Source organism: Lutjanus erythropterus, chromosome 8 (assembly GCF_056507025.1).
Source record: "Lutjanus erythropterus isolate fLutEry1 chromosome 8, fLutEry1.hap2, whole genome shotgun sequence".
Classification (NCBI taxonomy): Eukaryota; Metazoa; Chordata; class Actinopteri; order Lutjaniformes; family Lutjanidae; genus Lutjanus; species Lutjanus erythropterus.
In genome coordinates, this window is record NC_139324.1 from 22,349,023 (window position 1) to 22,369,429 (window position 20,407).

Here is a 20,407-nt window from a genome sequence, read left to right on the forward strand (position 1 = left end):
CTCAGGAAATGAGGAAAATGTGTATTTTTCTCACACGTATTTTTGTATATGTCCTCTGTCAGAATTTCTTGACAACTGTTGCTATCCTGCTGGAGGCAGGCTCCTATGTCAACGCTCAGACACAAGGCGGGGAGACAGCACTGATGAAGGTAATGTTGCATTTCATACACAAATTTCTGGTTCACATAGCAATGAAACTAGCCCAAGTTTGAGCATTTACACCAGACACAGACACAGTCTTTGATTGAGCACATCATACTAGAATTGTGCCCTGCCAGTGTCTTCTTCTCCAAATCAGCAGCTGGGTTTTCTAGCTGCTGTGGTCCGAGTCCACCCGCAAATAGCTAACATGTTTTATAAACACCAAATTGTGACTCCAACTCATTAACATCAGTCAACAAAATGAATATCGGTGGATGCTGATGTTCGCTGATATACCTGTGCATCTTTATTTGCTAGTAAACATGGATGTAAACAATGTAGGAGTGACATTTTTAAGAAAAAAAGTCCTTGCAAAAAGTTTTATGAGAAAGGAAATGAGTTCATCACATGTTAAACCAACATGTTTAGTGATAAACACTGAATGTTGACATAACTTTTGTTTGTTCACAAGAAGACTTCACAGGCCATCTTTATTATTTCCTCAGCCTCATAGAAATGTCTAATCACCTTAACAAAAGCGCTGAAAAAGAAGAGCCAATCTTTATTTATGTTCAGAGAATTTACACTAGTACGATCTGTGCATGGGACGCGGGGTGTGTTGCTAAATGTTTATTGTCCTTCTGTTCAGGCATGCAAAAGAGGAAATGCTGACATAGTGCGCCTCCTGCTGGAGTATGGAGCTGACTGCAACGTCCTGTCCAAACACAAGAACACAGCTACATACTTTGCCAAGCTCAGCAACAATCTGATCGTGAGCGACCTCATCAAGGACCACATCAGCATGTGAGTGCTAACCATAGCTTCCAATCTCACTTAACACTGGCAGGAAAAGGATGGAGTCTACAGCTGGATGTGTTCTGGAGGAGAAACAAATATTAATTAAAAAGTTCTTTATTGATACCATAGTGTGTATCTGAAAAAACTTGAAAGAAACCATCAGAGGTGTTGTCAGTAAATTGCCCACAGCACTATATTACCAATAATAAACAGAAGCTATTTCTGTTTACACAGCAGTTTTAAAAACCACACCCTTCATTATTGTGTGTTTGTCTTCTTGTTCATCTATCCATCCTGTATTTTCATGCAATTTGCTCATAAAGACATTCAAACTGTTTTTCTCTGCCCTTCCCTCCGTCTCTCAGGCTGTCCAGTGTGGCAGAGGACACCATCCGAGCGTACTTTGAGTCTCGTCTGGTGCTGCTGGAGCCCGTCTTCCCTCTTGCCTGCCACAGGCTTTGTGAGGGACCGGACTTCTCCATGGAGTTTGGCTTCAAGTCACAGCCACAACCAGAGGGTAAGACACAAATTCTCAATTTAGAGATCATCAAATCTGTTGAGTGGGATGAGAATCGAGAACGCATTCCTCGTTGACTGATCCATCAGAATTGTATGCCTCTGAGCGGATGTCGATGCTGGCATGTTTTTCCAAAAGTTGTGCCTTGAGAAACAAAGGAGTCAAACTCATGCATCTACACTGCTAGAAACTTTGAACAAGGAGGAGTCATGTGAAGAGGATGAAGCGTGGCTTCATTTCCCAAAGAAAGAAGAAAGAAAGAAACGGGCCACTGCTTCCCAACAGAGCTGCACATCTATTACCAGGAGTAAATGAATATTATATTTTCATTTGTTTTGCAATACCAGAAAGTTGGAGATCTCCCCACATAACAGTCATCTGGGGATTTTGAAATTCAAGTTAGTTGCTTAAACAGTGGAGAGTACAGCCACTAACAAACCCTTAGATTTTTTTCAGTTACACAGCTTAACAGAAACAACACTATCCCCCTATTCTCCTCAGTAGTAAACACAATACTTCTGCATGTCAACTCCCCAGTATGAGTGTCTGTCCCAGAAACGTTGTTCTGGTTCTGCAATGCAGTTTCTTTTTTTAATTTATAATTGTTTCACCCTTTTTTTCACAACAAAAGCTTAGTGCCATGCAGACGGATTTGGCATTTGTTTTCTTTTTCATTGGAAACCTAAATGAATACAAATGCATGCCTTTTTACTACTCTGTTTCTACACTGTTGAGACTCAGAGAAAATTCAATAGTTGTGTTGACACTCAAAACCTTTGTGGCAGACTTCTATCCACACAGAAAATTGATCAAGAATCAATAAGGGAATCGATAAAGAATCAGCCGATAAGCAGAATAAATAATGGCATCGGTATCAATACAATCTTATCAATTCCCATTCCCACTGTTAACAGCTAGTTGTATGTTTAGATGTACAACTTCATTTTGGGGTTCATACTTCACTTCATTCTTTTAGGGAGACTGGATGATTGTTGTTTTCTTTTTGATATGTGTAATGTTTGTTTAGGTTCAGTATGTGTTTGCTTGTTTGGTTTTCTTTTTTGTAATTAACCACACCTGAGTCTTGGTTTGTCTTGAGAGTTTTCTCAATACCTTTACCTTAAAAAAGGTATTTTTGAAGTTAAAAAAGTGTCCACAACATTCAGACAGCTTTGTGGGAGACACTCCTTTGCCTTTTTAACCTTCGTTCTTTTTCTCTTCCTCTTCTCTCACTTCAGGCTCGGGCATCCTCCTCTTCATCTTCCACGCTAGCTTCTTGAATGAAATCACAGCCAGGCTGTCCGGACCCTGCAGCGTTCACGCCGTGGTGCTCAATGACAAGTTCCAGCTGCCCATCTTCCTGGTTGGTTCTTATCAAAAACAGCAGACAACTGCTGAAGATAAAAGCAAAAGTTAGCAAGCAGTTTATCAGAACAAATAGAAACACATTTGGTTAAATACAAATAGATAAAATGAGATAACATACAAAACGGCAGCAGATCAAAAGATACCGAAAAAATTTGTCATAATCTATACAATTTTCATTGTATGAAACCACATTTTGATATGACTCACAGTGGCTGTTTTTCCTGTAATAGCTATTCAGTGTTTTTACACTCAGTAATTACCTCGCTATATAAGAGCTTTCATTGTTAATGAAAGAGTTTGCCATTCACGCACAAGATTCAAATTACTTACTCCTGCACAAGCAAGTCACAGGAAACTATGCATGCATGTATTTCAGCATCGCTGTAATTTATTGTATTTTATTTTGTTAAGTGTTATTTTGTAGTAAGTGGTGATATGCTTATTTTTCCAAATGTATTCATTTTTGTCTTCACACATTCAGGATAGTCACTTCATCTACTCCTTCAGCCCGGTTCCAGGCATCAATAGACTCTTCATTCGTCTGGCAGAAGCACCAACAGCGAAGGTGACACACGTACACAAACACAGACACTCACAACAATTTTAATACATCTGTTGCCAATCAGGCCATCATGGAGCCTGACTAAAAGTTGTTTTGGGGTTTGAACAGTGTCATTTTAAGCCATTTAAAGGAAGAATAAATGATGCGACCCTGAATTATATGGCAATTAGTAAAACATATGTCCAGCAGTTGTTCTGGATGGCCAGAATTCTACAATAACCATAGAGGCATAAACTCTGGTTCTTCCATGATGGAAGGCATTCTTCTACTTCCTTTGGCATTTAACCACAGATGAGAAGACTTGTAGGCTCATATGCCACATCCATCATGTCCAGAAAAAATGTAGTCCTGGTACATACGGTACTGTAGAAAAACAAGAGCCAGCATGTATGTAAATTTTGGCTTCGATTTAATGTTGAAGTATCTGTTACTGTGATATCTCTAGTTAAAATTTATTATACTTATTGAACTGTAATGGACATAGTCCAAGTTGGCCACAGCTTCCTTGCTTCATGGAGGCCATGATAAGATCTGACAACAATGCTACATCAAATCCTCCTCCTTCATTTCAGTGAGTCCGCTGCATTTGCACAGCGGGGAGACAACCTGCAAAAAAGTTTAACCTGGATCAACTTTTGTCACAACATAATGCAATGTCATCCAGCAATACAGCGCTTTAGCCAGACAGCTATATTCATTTCTTGGTATGTTTGTTCTGCTCACTTTGTTATGTGAGTAGTGTATTTCTACTGGTGTTACTCTGCCCTTGTTGTGAGAAAGTACTTTTTTTCCTGCTGTGATAACAGAATTGTATAGCACCTTGCAGTCTTTTAGTAAATAAGGAATAACCGACAAAGTTCTTACACTGACCTTTTGAGCCAGGAGGGTTTGAGGGTCTCAAACTGTTCTTGGCTGGAGCAACACTCCAAGGTTAGCTAGCTACCACAAGCACCACAAATAGCTTCCAAGTTTCTTTCAAAGTTGATGAGCATCCAGAGTCATGTAACACTGTCTGTGTCCTCTGAGATCATGCTCTGTCTCTAACATCATTCGGGAGCTACTGTACAGTTTCACAGCAGCTTTCCAGTGATAAAGAGATGTCCTGAAAGAGACCAAACAGCTGAGGATCAGTTGTTCCAGGCTGGTATGAAATGTACTCAATAAACAAAATGAGTGGTTTTATTCTCAGCCTATATTCTTAGTATAGTGACTATAGCAGGCAGAGCGCTTCATTCAGTCACTGAAAGGGGACTTGTATGCAGCGAGTGACCCGAGGACGCTCGCTGTAGTTTATATATCAAACATCACTCAAATAGGAGTAAAAAAGTGTAGTTCTTGGAGACTGTTTTCAGTCATAGATTAATACACATTTAGCAACACAAGTGAGTATTTCTGGTAGCTGGACAATGTAGGGTTTTCCACAAGGATATGGAGCAGCCAGCTAAGGGGAGTCATGGGGTCATGCCGCCACTGGAGAAGATTTCTGGCCATAACTGTCCAAATTTGGTGGTCTCTCATACATTTTAATAATAATAATAATGACAAACTTTATTTATATAGTACATTTCATAACGTAGAATGCTGCTGAAACGTCTTCACAAGAAGAAAAAAAAAAACAAAATCAAAACTCACTAACAGGTGAAGAAAAGGAGTTCAAATGGTAAAATCGTCAAAAGATTTAACAAAAGAAATTGATGATACTAGTAATAAGTAAATTATGAAATTAAAAAACTGTTTCCTAAGATATAAAGCCATAAAAACAAACAAGCCAAATAAATGAAAAGCATGTTCATAAAAGTACGTTTTTAGCTGTTTCTTAAATTCATCAACAGAAGTTGCTTGTCTTATACATGGTGGGAGTCAATGGTTCTCCAATTTTTCTTGTATTTATTCCAAACAAAAAGTGTAACACACTCCAGACAGCGAGTGTTTCACATAGGGCTGCAACAAATAATTATTTTCATTATTAAATGACAAAGAAAAGCAGCATGTGGAAACTGCAAATGTTTGACATTCATGCTTGGAAAATTACTGTCACAAAATAACTGATTATCAAAATAGTTGGCAACCTTTTATTTTTCGACTGACTGATCAATTATTGACTAATCATTGCAGCTCAAGTTTAGTACTGCCAATGTAAAAGAGTTCTGAAACAGAATAAACACTTTGTGGCCTCAGTCAGTAGAAGTAGTTAAAAATCAAACTATATTGTAATGAAACAGTTGTGGATTATTTAACAGGTTTTTTTTTTCTTTGATCTTTTTCTTTCCTCAGGTCAAGCTCCTCATCTGTGCGTACAGAGTCCAGCTGCAATGATCATGTCAAAGGTCACACCAGCAAGCCTGGCCAAGACGGCAAAACACACAAATAAACACATCACCACACATACACACACTGAGCAGCAGCTGAAACACTCTGAAAAGCTCATTGTCTTCTAAGAGTTTGTTGGATCACCATGAAGTGAAATTAGAAGTTGGCATCCTCTGACGTCAGTGCAAATTCTCAAAGAGTGAAGTGCATTGATGATATCTGAATCTTGTCCAGACCACAGTTCTGCACAAATCTGAGGATGTCGTGAGGTTGATTAAACCTCAAGCAGCCCGTCCATTCACTGGTGAAACGCAGCTTTACAGTGGAACGAGGCGATCAGAAACTCTCTCTTCTTTTACTGTAGTAACTTCCAAGACTGAAACCCTCCTGAGTCGTGCCTTTCTCCGAGTTCAACCTTCCGTCGGCGTGGATATGATAGATGCGTGTGTTGTTTGTAAACCTAGCCTGTGTGTACGCGTGTGTAGATTGACAAAGTTTTTTGGGTGCATTTGAAGAACACAGTAAAGGGATTTTGCATAACTTTTTTTTCCCCCTATTTTTAGCATTTTTCTTGGACCAAGCTATTGCTTTCCTGCCCATGTTTTTGGTAACACATTATTTTGTAATGGATTTGTTTCATTGTATGAACCTGTGTATGAGTGTTGTCCCCTGAGGATTTTTTTTTGTCATGTCAGTGAAAACTTGTGGACTCTATCCTAAAGCTAAGTTAAGTTTTGGATTTCAGATCTGGCACTTCTCCATTGACAACAAATTAGAAAAAGTTTTTTTTTTTTTTTTTTGTAAATGTCAACAACCAAAATGAGATTTGAGAATGAGAATCGAGAGGTAGAAATTCAAACAGTGACTCATCTCTCGTGCACATGACAGTTCGGATTATTCAAAGTGGGGTTGTAGGTTGTATGAGGTACTTATAGTCAGAGTATTACCTACAGTAGATGCTAGTTGACACTCCAACAGTTAGCAGAGAGGAGTACCAGCAACAAAAGGTATTTTAGCCATTAAAAAAAAAGTATTTTAAATCTACGCTAAATAGAATATTTTATGATTACTTTGCCATCAGTCTTTTCTGACGGGAAACCGCCGTTATTATAAACCAAATATCTTTGGATCCTAATTTTACCTCACAGATCACTGGAATTGCTGGTCTACCACTGTGTCAATTGATTAGTTTATTTGTGTTGTTATGTGACATTGGTGTGAGTCTTACAAGAACACAAACTAACTAGTAGATCAAGGCACCAGTGGACCAGCAATTCTTGAGTTCTGTAAGGTAAAATGACTGATTTCCTCTTCAGAGTCTGGCTTGTGTGGAGAGCACAATATTTCGCTCAGATAATAGCGATTTCCATCAGAACAGGCAAAGTAAAGCAGTGAAAACATTTTAAATATAGCATATACTTAAACTAAGACTGATTTTTTTTTTTAAGTAGACCTTTTTTAGTGGCTAAAATATGTTTTGCTGCTGAAACTGCTTTGCTTCCCTGCTGTTACTCTTCTCTGCTTCTCTAAACTAAGGGCCTGTCAATTACCATCAACTGTAGCTAATACACAGACTATCAATTAATTTCTCACACAGCCCCACTTGATATGATCTAATCTACCCTGTGTCATTCTCCTTTACTCCCCTAGTGAATTGTTTACAACACTTTCCCACAAGTTAATACACTACAATGAGGTAGTTGCAAAATAAGATGTTGAGTGTTTAAATAGATGAAGAAAAGTTACTTTTACTTTCCATGCACAGAGTTGCTGTTTATATTTTCTGGTCTGTACATATTCACATATATATAAATATATACATACATATATACAGTTATAAAGTGGTCATTTGAAGACTGATAATGTTTTGTTGCTATTTTGCCACTGTAGGAGTGGGTTAACTTATTTAGTGTGTACAGTAAAAAGCTCCAGTGTTAATTTACTTTTAAGGGCTAAAACATCTTACCTTAGATCGACCGCCCTGCTAGTAAATGTTAGGGGTTTTTAGATTGAAAAGCTTCTTAGTCACCTGCTGATCGCTGCATTGTCACACAGACTCTGTACTGAGCTTGTCAGTACATGACCGCCAATCAAAACTCTCAACACTCCCCTTTATCGTCCTCTGACAATCTTTTTCATGAGGATTTGAAAAGTTGTGTTTGATATTAAAGGAGCCCCTCTACAGCAGGACATAAATACCAAACCCTAATGTTGCGAGAACACGCCTAGATTTTAGCTGTGTGATATTGTCTGTGAACTTGGGGCTCAGAGCTCAGGGCAGCAGCTTGTCTTTAAAGTCTTGAACAATGCTAGTGAATTTTTTGTGTTTGTGTCTCCAAATTGACTCCAAGCTGCCTTAATATCCTGTTTTCACTTTTTTCCTTTTTGTTGTAGTTAAAGTGAAAAAGTCAAGAAGGAATAAACTCGTTTGTGCTTTTGTTGACAATTTAAAAACACAACCAGTAGCTCAGTGGACACGTGTAAGTCTGACTCCAGTTGCTGCTGATCCTTAGATATGAATAGCTCACTTCCTGATTTGTGATTTTGTCTCAGTGACAACTTAAAAAATATTTGAAAAAGTGCCAGACTGCTGAGGGTGTAGCAAACAGAGACAATCAGTACTGTTTGCATAAAAATGTAATCGGCTCTCTGTTGATCCTGAGCAGATATCGATTTAAAGGGATAGTTAGGATTATATGAAGTGGGGTTGTATGAGGTATTTATTGATAGTCAGTGTATTATCTACAGTAGATGGCTGTCACCACTCCAGTTTGAAGAAACAGCAGGAGCACCAGTGTAGGAAGCTAAGAAAAGCCCTGCTGTGAACAGGGTCAACAGCAAAACAAAGTTCAGCCACATCTAAAAAAAATCAATATCAGTTTAAGCATATGCCATATTTAGAATATTTTCACTGCTTTACCTTGCTATCAGACCGCTATCATATAAGCTATATATCTCTCCTTTCCCCAGACTACATATCAGTAATATTACATTGCAGAACACGGGAGTTACTGGTCTACCACTGCCTCAATCTGTTTATTTGTTTGTGTTATTATGTGACTTTTTATTTATCATCATATTTAAAGGAATTAGTTCAAGTTCACCAGTGTTTAAAAGTACAATAATCAAGGCAGCAGTAGACCAGCAATACCTGAACTTCTGCACAGTAAAATTACTGTTTTGAAAATATACTGATATTATGTACACTTAAATTAATATTGATTTTTTTCCTTTAGGTGGGCCTTTTTAAGTGTCTAAAATACTGCAGATCCTGTCCACAGCGGTACTTTTCTTAACTTCCTCCACTGGTACTCCAGACTGGGGCTGTGTCAGCCATAGTACCTCAATCAACCACACTTCAAATAATCTGAACTATCCCTTTATATTATTACATTATTCTTGTCAGTTTTTTTTTTTTTTTTCGTGCGTATTTGTTGTCACAACTTCTGAGTTCATATAAGTCTGAACAGACATGTGGATGCTCCAGAAATCTAACCCTACAACACCTTCCGTCTTACTGGCGCACTGTAACAAGACTTTATTTGTCTGTTTATCCCTGACCTAACAATTTTTCAGGTATGCTGTAAACACGGTTTCATTTTACTATGTTAAATAGCAGAGGATCTTATAAATGCAGCCAAATGAAAATCAGAACTGCCTTTATTTACTTTTCATGTTTATCTTTTACCTACATGTCTTGTTACAGAGTGAGGAGTGAGTGTGTGGACAAGGCAGTGTTTTGGTGTAGGTCTTTGGACACAAGACGAATCTGGTCCGAACCAATCAGTGTGATGGCACAAGCTCTGACCTGTCCATGGATTATCTGAAAAACCAAAGATGACTCCAGAGCAGACCTTTGCGTGTTTTAGCCCGTTTACCACACACTTTACAAATACAACTAAGCATTTTGCAAATCACTGAGCTGTTTTGTAGTTTTTACTGTATTTCTCCTATTTTATATGCAGTGATTGGTTCCCATTTATCATCAAATGAGATGAAAAGCAACAGCAGACTCAAAATTTTCTTAAGTTTTTAAACCATCATAAGCAATGAATCGTAACCTGCAAGCATGCATCAGAAAAGTAGTCATTAATGAACTCTAGGATTAGGAATTGAGATAAATCCTGCTATTTGCTGATAGTTACAACCCTCGTGGTTTTTCTGACTACTTAGCCAATCCCCATCACTTCTGTCTTGCCTTACGTTGAGGGTGTTGTTGGCAAATATTTGGCTCTGAATGTTCCTGCGGGTAGATGTACTGTATGTGTGAGAGGGAGCGATCTCAATGTCGTTTGTATAGATGGTGCAGCAGCCAGCACTGCTTACCTTGAGGCTGTGTCTCTGTCCTGAATAAAATGTGTTCATATGTTTCCACACTGGTTTCTCTGCCTGTATTCGTTCAGCATATGGGAAGTTTTTCATCCAGGGCAAAATTTTAGATTTGTGATAAAGTAGGTGTTCAGAGCATGTTTTTTAAGACACTGTTCATCGTTAGGTTTATATTTAGTAGAGGACAGAACAGAGTGAAGGGTAAAAGCGAAGGGGCTCTGGCTAGAGTTGGAGTGGGGATGTTGTGATTATACACAGTAAGCACCTTAGACCCCATAGGCCTCCATCACCAAATAAAATGTCACCTTTCAGGGTTCATACAGTCTTCACTGTTTGGAAAAAAAAAGCTTTAATTTTAATTGTTATGCTTTCAAGGTTAGGAATATGTGTGAGTTTTGAATATACTGCCTGGAAAATGCTTGATTTTTAACATGATCTTGCGTTTCATCCACATAATCACTCATGTAAACCAAAAATGTTTTACTGTTGGAAATGAAACAATCCCATCATCATATTTGTCATTCAAAGCTATTGACCCCTTACTCTGGAGATTATCAAGCAATAAATAATCATCATCAAAACATACAAAGTTACATAGCTAGTAAGTATGGTAACGTATATTGATTTTGTACTACTATTAATATTATTTAGTGCTACTGTTTTTTGCAATTGTATCTATAGTAACAATTTAGATGTGATGATGAAGGATTTGAGAATCTGGAGATGTTTGATTTACGTATCTTGAAAGTGCTTGAATTTTACTTTTAAACTTCCAGTGTGTAAGATTTACAGGTATCTATTGGCAGAATATGGCAGAAATTGAATGTAATATTCATAAGTATGTTTTCGTTTTGGTATAATCACCTGAAAATAAGGATCATCATTTTTTGTTAGCTTAGAATGAGTTCTCTATATCAACAGAGGCCACCATGTTGCACTGCCATTTTTCTACAGCGAGGGTTCTCAAATCTTATTTTTAGTCAAGGTCAGATGTCAGGAATGATTGATGATAACAAAATAACATTTAATCAACTCACTTTTAAACAACATACATTCAACAATGTTGCATGATGGGCCAGCAAGAAAATAAACTGTTCAGTTAGTCCATTTGTTTCTGACATTAGCTTTAGAAAGTATGTTCTAGAGGAAACATGACTGTGTGAACTCCACAACAACAACCAGGGTTCTTAAAAAACACTTGACTTTTAATGTAATGTTTTCAAGGTTTAAAAATTCCTTTGATTTTGGATTGAATGCTTGAAATTGCTTGAAATTGTAATTGCAATACTTTCATCTCTGACTGAATAGTTCGCTTTTTAGATAAAGAAATAAAATAAGTCAGAGAGAGCCTAATTGCTTTTTGCCTTTTGCACAAAATAAAGACTCCACTCGCCAGTCGTGCACGTGTTGCTACACTTAAGAGTGATTTGTCAGTCTTTTCTGACGTGCACCTGCTTAAGGAACAGTGAGTGGGAGGCTAACAGATGACAACATGCTGGGAGACTGCTGTTTCAATGAGTGCTGGCTTTAAATAAAAAAAATAATAATAATTAAGACTTTTATTGAAACCTAAGTAATGTGTCTAGTAATTGTTTGAGCGATTGTTACATGCAGGTGACACATTTTGAATCATGTCTAAATCATCACTGTTGCCGGAAATATATATTTTCCTGACAGCCATACTGATATGAAATAGTAGGGTAAACACAGGTGTTACTAACAATAATAATTAAGGTTCCATTTTGTTTTTAGTGTAGCAGAGCCTTTCCAATAAGCCAACACGCACAACAGCAGCACCCTGACTCCGCCTGACCTGAATGGAGCAGAACCTTAATTAGTATCATTGATAACACCTGTGTTTATCCTGCTACTTCATGTCAGTGTAACTGCTGTGGAAAAGGTGCTTTTAATAGTAATATTTTTTTCAAATTGAACCTGTGTATTCAAGGTGTACTCAACTTTTTGGTTAAACACACCTGGATCTTGAAGGTCTGCATCTAAGGGATAATGATTTATCCTCAGAGTAGAATCGGGTCAAACATTTAAAAAGATTCAAATAGTAAAAAACTGAACCTGGGTGTCTGTGTGAGAAAGACATGTGAGACACTTCTGGCAAATCTACCAGAAGGCATGTAGAAGACTCTCAAACAAATTGGAAGAAGGAGCAATAGACATTTTCCACAGCAGCCATTTTTGACAAAATAGTAGCAGTGATACTAATCACAGTTCATATTCACAGTGCAGCCATCTTCCTCTGTCACACTCATTGTGGGAAGCTCAAATGAAGTTGCAGGTCTTAAACATAGTTTGACAAATCATTATCATTTCACTACTGCCTGATCGATCAACAACTGAAAAGACAATGGATAGTGGAAATCTGGAGGAGCACCCAAAACAGTGTTACACCAGTCGATAGGAAAAGTGTAAATTAATTCTGAAATATCAACACGTTTATATGTTTAAATGAGCCTGGGAGTAAAACACAGTGGAATCAATGTCATGTTAACTGTCTTCTTGTCTCTTGTCCAAGTATGTAGCATTAAGCTAAGACAGGTTCACTGGTATGTTATAACAAAATAATAGTCTGATCTGACATTTTATATTGTTATACTATGTAACACTTTTATGTTTGATATAATCTGTAAGAACATTACACAAAAATATGTTTTCCAGAGTGCATATTGTCACATATCATTACTGACTAACCACCTTGTACTGTTTTAGAGGGAATTTCCAAAAGTTTGAAAAAAAACTCTCCAGGACACCTGGGTAGCTCAACTGGTAGAGTGTGTGTGCGCCACATGTGTGTCCTCTGCAGCAGACGTGGGTTTGACTCCCACCTGCGACCCTTGCTGCATGTCACTCCCCCACTCTCTCTCTCTCTCTGCGCATTTCCTGTCATATCTTCAGCTGTCCTGTCAGTTAAAGGTGTAAAACCCATAAAAACTATTTTCAAAAGGAAAAGGAACTCTGATGGTGCCATCATTTGAGACTAAGGTGCTGCGTCCACAAAAGCTTTTTTTCACCCAGCTGGAAGCTCTCAGGAGTATTTTCGATGCTCTGGTTTTTATGATATAAAATATCCACAGGAGTAACAGTTAATTTATGTGTTGCAAGTACGTTATTTTGCACATAGCTTGTGTTATCAAAATACTGAATGCAAAAATGTCAGCACGTAGTAGAGAACTTATCTGACCCTTGCTCTAGATGCTCTTTTTCATATTCAAATTGTACAGACCATAGACTGCATATAAAGATACTGAGAAAGAAGATATGTAAAGATACTTTAATGGCTGCAGGCAGACATTGATACTCAAAGACCACCATTATTCATTTCTCCTCCTGTGGTGTGCACAGCAGTTGTGTGTGTAGGATGTGATAGCTGGTCTTTGTGGTATTTGTCCCACCCTCCTCCACCGTGATTGGATGGCTGGGTAAAACATGATAGCGACATGTGCAGTGTTATACCCCAAGTTGAACATTTTTCAACTTATGTGATGTTCCCATCGCAAACAAAAGACCTATCCCACAGCAACCAAAGCAATATCTTAAGTTAACTAATATTAGCAAAATGCTGGCAAACTAGCTGGTTAATGTACAACAATCATTAGCTGGCTAGATACATTAGTTAGTTAATGTTAGCAAACTAATCTATAGTATACTGTCTTTTGCAAACTTTAGCTCACTTCAGATGTTGCTACAGATCTCTCTGCAACATCTTTGAACAATCTTCATTTTTTTGTCTTTTAACACAGAGGAACCTAGGACAGAGTACATCTAAATACAGCAAAGGAGGAATATGACAGGTTCTAGCTTGCTCAACTGTTGCTCAACTAAGAAGAAAATATGAAATGTAGTCAATGGCAAGATATAAATTATTTTTTGATCCCATTTGAATTGTGCCACGAATCAGATGTATGACAACTGTTTATTTCAAAAGATATTTTTTCAATTTGCAGTCTGCCATAAAACTGCTTAAGAATAAGACTGTGAAAATATGTAATTAGGAAGACTACACACCCATTAGTCACATAAGTGACATGATTTTGTCCCTCCAAAAGCTAACGTTAGCCGCTGAAGCTACAGTGCCTGTGTGTTTTTGTACCAGATGTAGTCACACAACAAGAGGTCTTACTTGATTGATTGGCCCCAGGAGTCATTGGATGAAATACTTCAGGTAAAATAATTTTACAAGGGACAGTAAGATTGACGTTGGTGATGTATATCGGCTGAGAGGAGAGATGTAGTTCACCACACTGTTTCACACAAAACTAAACTATAACAAACCCACCACAAACTTTCTTGACTTGTAGAATTGTGTTTAACTTGACAAACAACATATGTGTAATTTGTGGCACAGTTCAAACTGAATCAAAAAAGAATTTGTCACTCACCATAGACTATCACTGATATTTTAAAATCAAAAATTACGTGCCATACTGGTGGGGGGGTGGGGCTGGGGCTTAGGCACTCTATTGGGGCATATAGAAAAAAGGGGCGGGGCTTACTAAGGGTAATTTCTTATTGGTTATTTCATATTAAAATGGCTGCTAGAAAGAAAAGGCCAATTAAAAAAATATGCTGGTTTAAGAAAGAACCCTTTGGTGGACACAGACCCTTAATACTGTATTCTAACAGTAGCGTCTTACAGACTGGGCATTTACTAGGTAGGGCGGCTCTAGCAAATGACAAATGTTTGTGCAAAATACTATGGAATGCATTGTCATCAAGCTCTAAGAAGTTCTTTCCAACTTGTCCTGTAACGCGGTCAACTCAGGCATGACATCATTCCCGACTCTGGCTTCCAATCTACGATGTAAATGGAACCACCCTAGAACCCAAAAGTCAGAAAACCTCCTCTGCTGCTTTAATTTTGATCATTCTTTCTTTCATTTGTCTCTTGTGAGTTCCCCAACTTTATGAAAACACAACACTTAATCACTGAAATACCCCTTTAAAGACATTGCTCACCCCATTCTCAAAAATATTTTTCCCTCTTAACCGTAGTGCTATTCATCCAATGATTTGGTGTGAGTTGCCAAGTTTTGGAGATACTGTCCATAAAGATATACGTGTTCTGTCTAATATAAACATACCAAACTACACCTGCCAGACATGTCAATGTGCTACAGAGCTCAGCCACGGACAACACCATCTCTGACATTTTGCTCAGCAAGACCTGTTCACTTTATCTGGTTAGTTTAGAAATAAATCATTTCATTGGTTCACTTAATCTGATGAGTCTGGATTTATGTGTGGAACTGCAGAAATGGAAGTAATTTTTCCGCACACTAAATCTGATCGGCACGTCAGTAATGTGGGTCATTATTTTGGATGTAGCAAGGAAAAGATGGAAGGGACATTACATCATTATACTGCAGACTTTAGTGTCAGTTCTACTGAAGCTTAGGGGTGATGCAATGTCAATCAACCAAAAGCAAATAAATAAATGTGCACATGTAGAGAAATCATTTAGTGCGTTAATCTCCGAAGTGTATTTTTTCCCTTTCTATTTATAGAGGCATTTCTTTATCAGAGTTCATACAGTGCAGATATGTTGGGTTTCATTGTGCTTCTCCCATAAGCTTCAAAAGAGCTGGCAGCAAAGTCCAGCAACAAGCAGAGCCTACAATGATCTAGTGATGTCATGTCACCTTCTTCTTTTTAGTTTCCTTGGGAACGCACCTGATCCGCCATATTAAAAACGTAATTGCCAGTTTTATTCTACTTTTCTTCATCTCTGACTCAAGAAACCCCACCCCTGTATGTTTTTCTTGTGACTTATAATTGTAGTCTTAAGGAGTGTGTTTGCAATGTCCATAATGGCATGTTTTTAAATCTCTTTGCATCCTATTTATCCTACAGGGACTTCTAATGTTGTTGAGGTGTTCTCATGGTTTCATTCATGTTCTTCTGGGCCGTTTAGTTTCTCCTGAATGTCTGGATGAAATTACGTGAGGAAAACCCGACGTTGCACCCATAGACCGAGCACAGAACATGAACTCTGTCAACCCGGATCCCTGCTCCTGATTGGACCCGAGCTCTGTACTTCATTGCAGCTTGTTTCAGCTCTTCCACGGAAGCCTTTCATGATCAAACTGTGTCATCTGTCAGCGGAACTGGGGTTACTTTACATGAAAGATGTCAGATGTGTCGGTAAGTTTAAATCAGCTTAATGGAGAATTTAATTGCCAACCATGCGACCCCTGATTGCTCGTCCTGCGCCTGCGCGCCGCAAAAAAAACATATTAAGAAATAGGAATGGACGCCGTCAGAGAGGACAATAAACGAGAGAGGTCTCACTCTGCCCGTACTTGTGGTTACAATAAACGTGAGCATATGCAAGACGGACTTTAAACTTAAAGGACAACACCCGTGTTTTTTTAAGGTTTCAGATATAAAAGGTAGCTAATCATAAATGACCATAGTTAACCGTATCTGTAAAATTTCAGATATTACATTTTTTTCTCACTTTTCATGTAGCCATTGGTGTCCTTTCATTTCCGCACAGTAGGAAAAAAATGGCTGACATTTAAAAACTCCACGGGTCTATCCATACTAACATGCTACTTAGTATGCTGCAGCAGAATGTGAGATTTTGTTAGTATGTCAGAAACCTTAGTATGAAATCTATAGTTCTAGGGAAACATTGCAGTATGCAAACACTGGACACTTCGCCGGCAAATATATCCCACAATACAATGCAGTGGTGACAACAACGGCAACATAAAAGACTAAAGACAGACAGCTCTGTGTAACATCATTAATGCTTCAATTTAAATGTAAGTAAGGTTTCATTCTGCTAGGTGTAATATATTTTTAAATTAGTTCATTGTTGGCACAGGTTACCATGGTTACGTGAACTAAACCCAGAGGAGTCTCTCAGGAAGTGATGTTAAACACACTGACCAGTGTGTCTGAAATTATTCTGTTTATTTACACAAAGGTATGTGGAACAATAGTATACATTTTGGGTATGAAGTGCATAGTATGTGATTTTTAATGTGGCATGTGATTAATACAGTTCAAATACTGTTAAAGGTTCGTTATATCAGATATATGGGCCAGTAGCTCAGTCTGTAAGGACTTGGCTTGGGGACTGGAAAGGTGCCAGGTCACCTCCTGGGCACTGTGGAGGTGCCCTTGAGCAAGGCAACAAACCCCCAGCTGCATGGGGCGCCTGTTTTGGGGCAGCATCCATCACTTTACTGCCTCTCCCACAAAAAAGGACATGTGAATGTATGTATGCAAGCCTGTGTGTGTGTGTAAAAATTTACAGTGGAATGAATTTCCCCCAAGCGGGACAAAAAAAGGGACATTCTTCAAAAAGACCAGTGCACAGGTTTTAGTGGCATCTAGAGGTGAGCATCAGTGAGCATCTTATGGAGATGCTCACACCTCAAGTTTAAAGAGTCTGACATTTGATCTCAATATAGAAGAAACCCACAGTTTTGTCCCATTACGGCACTAATACCTAACTTAAAGCAGTGCCTACTAGTGACTAGTGCTGTGAATTGGCAAGAATCTGGCAATGTAGATACAGGGGTTACGATTCAATATATTGTGACACTGTAAAAAAGGTGATATATTGCTTTTTTAAAAATGAAATTTTAGGAAAACTGTTATAGTATGAAGAACACACCAACATATATATAAAATCTGAGTTAAAAAAGAGTTTTCCATTCAATCAGAACAGTGAAGATAGATAACAGCACTACTAGTGGCCAAAGTATAAACACAGAACAAAATGGACCAATGTGTGTTTATGTATATATTCTATATATTTTGTGTAAAGAATATGGGCCGATTTATCAGTATTGGATTTTTTTTTCTTCCCTAATAATGGTATTGGCATCAGCCCCCAGAATTCAGTATTGGACAAGCTCTATTTACTACTACATCCCTGAACATGTTTTCTTTGCCTAATGTTTTCTTAAGCAATAAGTAATTTAGAAATCTACAAAACAAACTCTAAACAAACTGAATTAAAAGATTCCCTATGATTGTTCAGTCTCCCTTCTTATGTGTTCAAAATGGCTGCTGTTCATAAAAGGTCACTTCAGATCATACAGTGGTAGTTTGCTGACCATATAGTAAACCTAGATAACAATTAACTAAAACAAAAAATACTCAGGTGTATGTATATAATAGAGCTAGATCAAAAAATTAATATCAACCTATGTCTTCTCAACACTACTGAGACGTAAAGGTAAATGCTCTCATGCAAGCTCCCAACCGGTGTGTTACATCAAATGAAATGCGGTCGTGTATAGAAAGGAACCCAAGATTTACGAAACTCTCGCGAGATTTGTACGAGTTGCTCTTTCATCGTGGAGGTTGTATAAGTGATTATGTTTTACTCATTGACAACGCTGTAGTCAAGATTTGGGCACGTTTAGAGACAAATCCCCCCACTTTGTTAAGGTTAGAAATGGATCATGTTTGCGATTAAAACGAGCACTGTCGCGAGATCTTTAGCGGGTCTGGGGTTCCCTTCTAGATACGACCGTGAAATGCCGTCCATATGGAGTGAGTCATCTGCTCATTAGACGATCTTTGGACGGAAAGTGGAAAGTTCTACGTTGTGCGCAGGCGCTCCCCGGGATTAATGTTAAGGCACAAAAGTGGCGCTACACCGTTCCGAGCTGCACTCCGGTAAGCGAATTTCATAGACGTTTTTTATATTCCAGTTTTACGCTTAATTAGTCAAAGTTTCGGGAACTTGTGCGGGCCGTCAGGCGGATATCCAGGGACCCTGACTGGAGTCACGCTGGGGCGAGGAGACACATCTAGGGAACAATAAACAGTTAATTTTAACAGATTTTCTGCTCTGCTCTGTGTGTGCTGTGGCTGCTGCCGCCTCTAGTCTCCAGTATTGTTCAGTTGGCTCCCTAATGGCGGACGGCAGGCAGTGCTGTTTTCCGCTGGGGGAGGAGGAGGAGGAGGGGGGGCAAATTCTGTGTGGTTGTGAGAATATTGGGTTTATACCCGGCTTCGGGTCACGGTAGCTCCGGGGAGGCTCATGTAAACACGATGCGGGCGTTTATTTGTGCCGCGTTGTTTGCCACCGCATGACACAAATGAAGACAGTTCATGTGATATGTAACGCGAGGGCGCCCCTTGCGGTGGCCGGCTATATTTGCCACTGATTGCGCCAGGGTGGACGTGCAGGGTAACTTTCCAATTAAAACCCCAGCGTCACAGGTATCATAAAAAACGGGCTTTTTATTCGGATTCCTGGTCGGGTTTGGTGGCTCTGTCATGTGTACGACCAGAAGAATAAAACTAGGAGAAGGGGGGTATTAATGTAGTAAAACCACACGTTTACAGCCGTCAGAGCTTGTGTTTTGAGTGTGTAGTCCGTGCAGCATTTGCTCCTATTTTCATGTATTTGACGCGAGTAAGTTGTGATCATTATTAGTGGTATTTTAACAACGGCGCAGTCTGTGTCTGCTCTCCTCCCCTCGATCCGACGCTAATCCAATGGCTGTTTGCGCCAGGAAGGGGCAGGGGTGGGAGCGGAACGGAACACCCTGAACCACGTTTCTTCTGGATCCCAACTTGGGAGCCAACCTACCCCCTCATTCACCTGGGTTATTTATGGAAGAGCTGCGCAGCTCAGGTAGTGCTGGTTCTGTTCATTGTTCTTGATTAAAGTTTGGGTCCTGCTTTCCATAGCCAAGTTTGTTGAATATGACTGCTGAAAAAGGAGAAGGGTAGCTTGGATCAGGTCGAGTTTTTAGTCACCGCGGTACCCGGGTGCCTTGCCCGTGTTTGGTCCTGTGGTGGTCCTCGTCATAGAGCCGAGCTTCTAGACATGGTTGATAATCAAGGGCACAGCCAGGGGGACTTTGGCGGCCCCTGGAAGCGTAGAACAGGGTGTTCTTCGGTGTTGATTTCCTAACATTTCAGAAGGGAGCTCATCAGCTGTGTGGAGCTCGTAGTAGTCAGGGGTTAGTTTTGATTCAGCTGCCAGGTAACCGGAATGGACTGCATTTTAGCCCATCAGCTGGCTTGGGGGATGTTCTGGTGGCTGCGCATTACGCATCACTTCTCAGTGACATAAGCCTTATATAATAATCACAGGCGTTTGATTTGAATATGTTATTAGTCGGTTATTCTCCTCACAACTGGCGCAAACAGCTGCATGTTTCCACCTTGTGACCTGCGGGAAAATGTCAACTTGGCTGCATGCGCAAACTGATAGGAAAGGTAGAGGAGCACCTATGTAGGTGATGATGTGGCTGGGGTTGGTCTGGCGCAGCTGTTGATTTTAACTGCTTGCCTGCTGATTGTTTAGTTGCACGGAAGCAGACTCACCCCCAGCCCAGCCCACCTCTCTGTCCACCTGGTGTTGACGTAGGGAGCAAGGTTGCATGTCA

General features: G+C 39.2%; 2 protein-coding genes across 2 annotated transcripts in view; both read left to right on the forward strand.

Annotated features, from left to right (window-relative positions):
* mphosph8 (M-phase phosphoprotein 8) overlaps positions 1-7,553 on the forward strand; it is a 35,017-nt gene extending 27,464 nt beyond the window's left edge. Inside the window, exons 9-14 of the mRNA XM_084724916.1 lie at positions 63-149; positions 791-945; positions 1,305-1,456; positions 2,695-2,819; positions 3,306-3,389; positions 5,661-7,553. Of these exons, the coding sequence (XP_084581042.1) occupies positions 63-149; positions 791-945; positions 1,305-1,456; positions 2,695-2,819; positions 3,306-3,389; positions 5,661-5,702 (645 nt within the window). The 3' untranslated portion in view covers positions 5,703-7,553. The remainder of the gene's footprint in view (positions 1-62; positions 150-790; positions 946-1,304; positions 1,457-2,694; positions 2,820-3,305; positions 3,390-5,660) is intronic.
* Positions 7,554-18,548: 10,995 nt separating this feature from the next.
* The window catches only part of zmym2 (zinc finger, MYM-type 2), a 41,880-nt gene continuing 40,021 nt past the window's right edge, over positions 18,549-20,407 (forward strand). The window contains exon 1 of the mRNA XM_084724921.1: positions 18,549-18,680. The gene's annotated coding sequence lies outside the window, so the exon portion shown is untranslated. The remainder of the gene's footprint in view (positions 18,681-20,407) is intronic.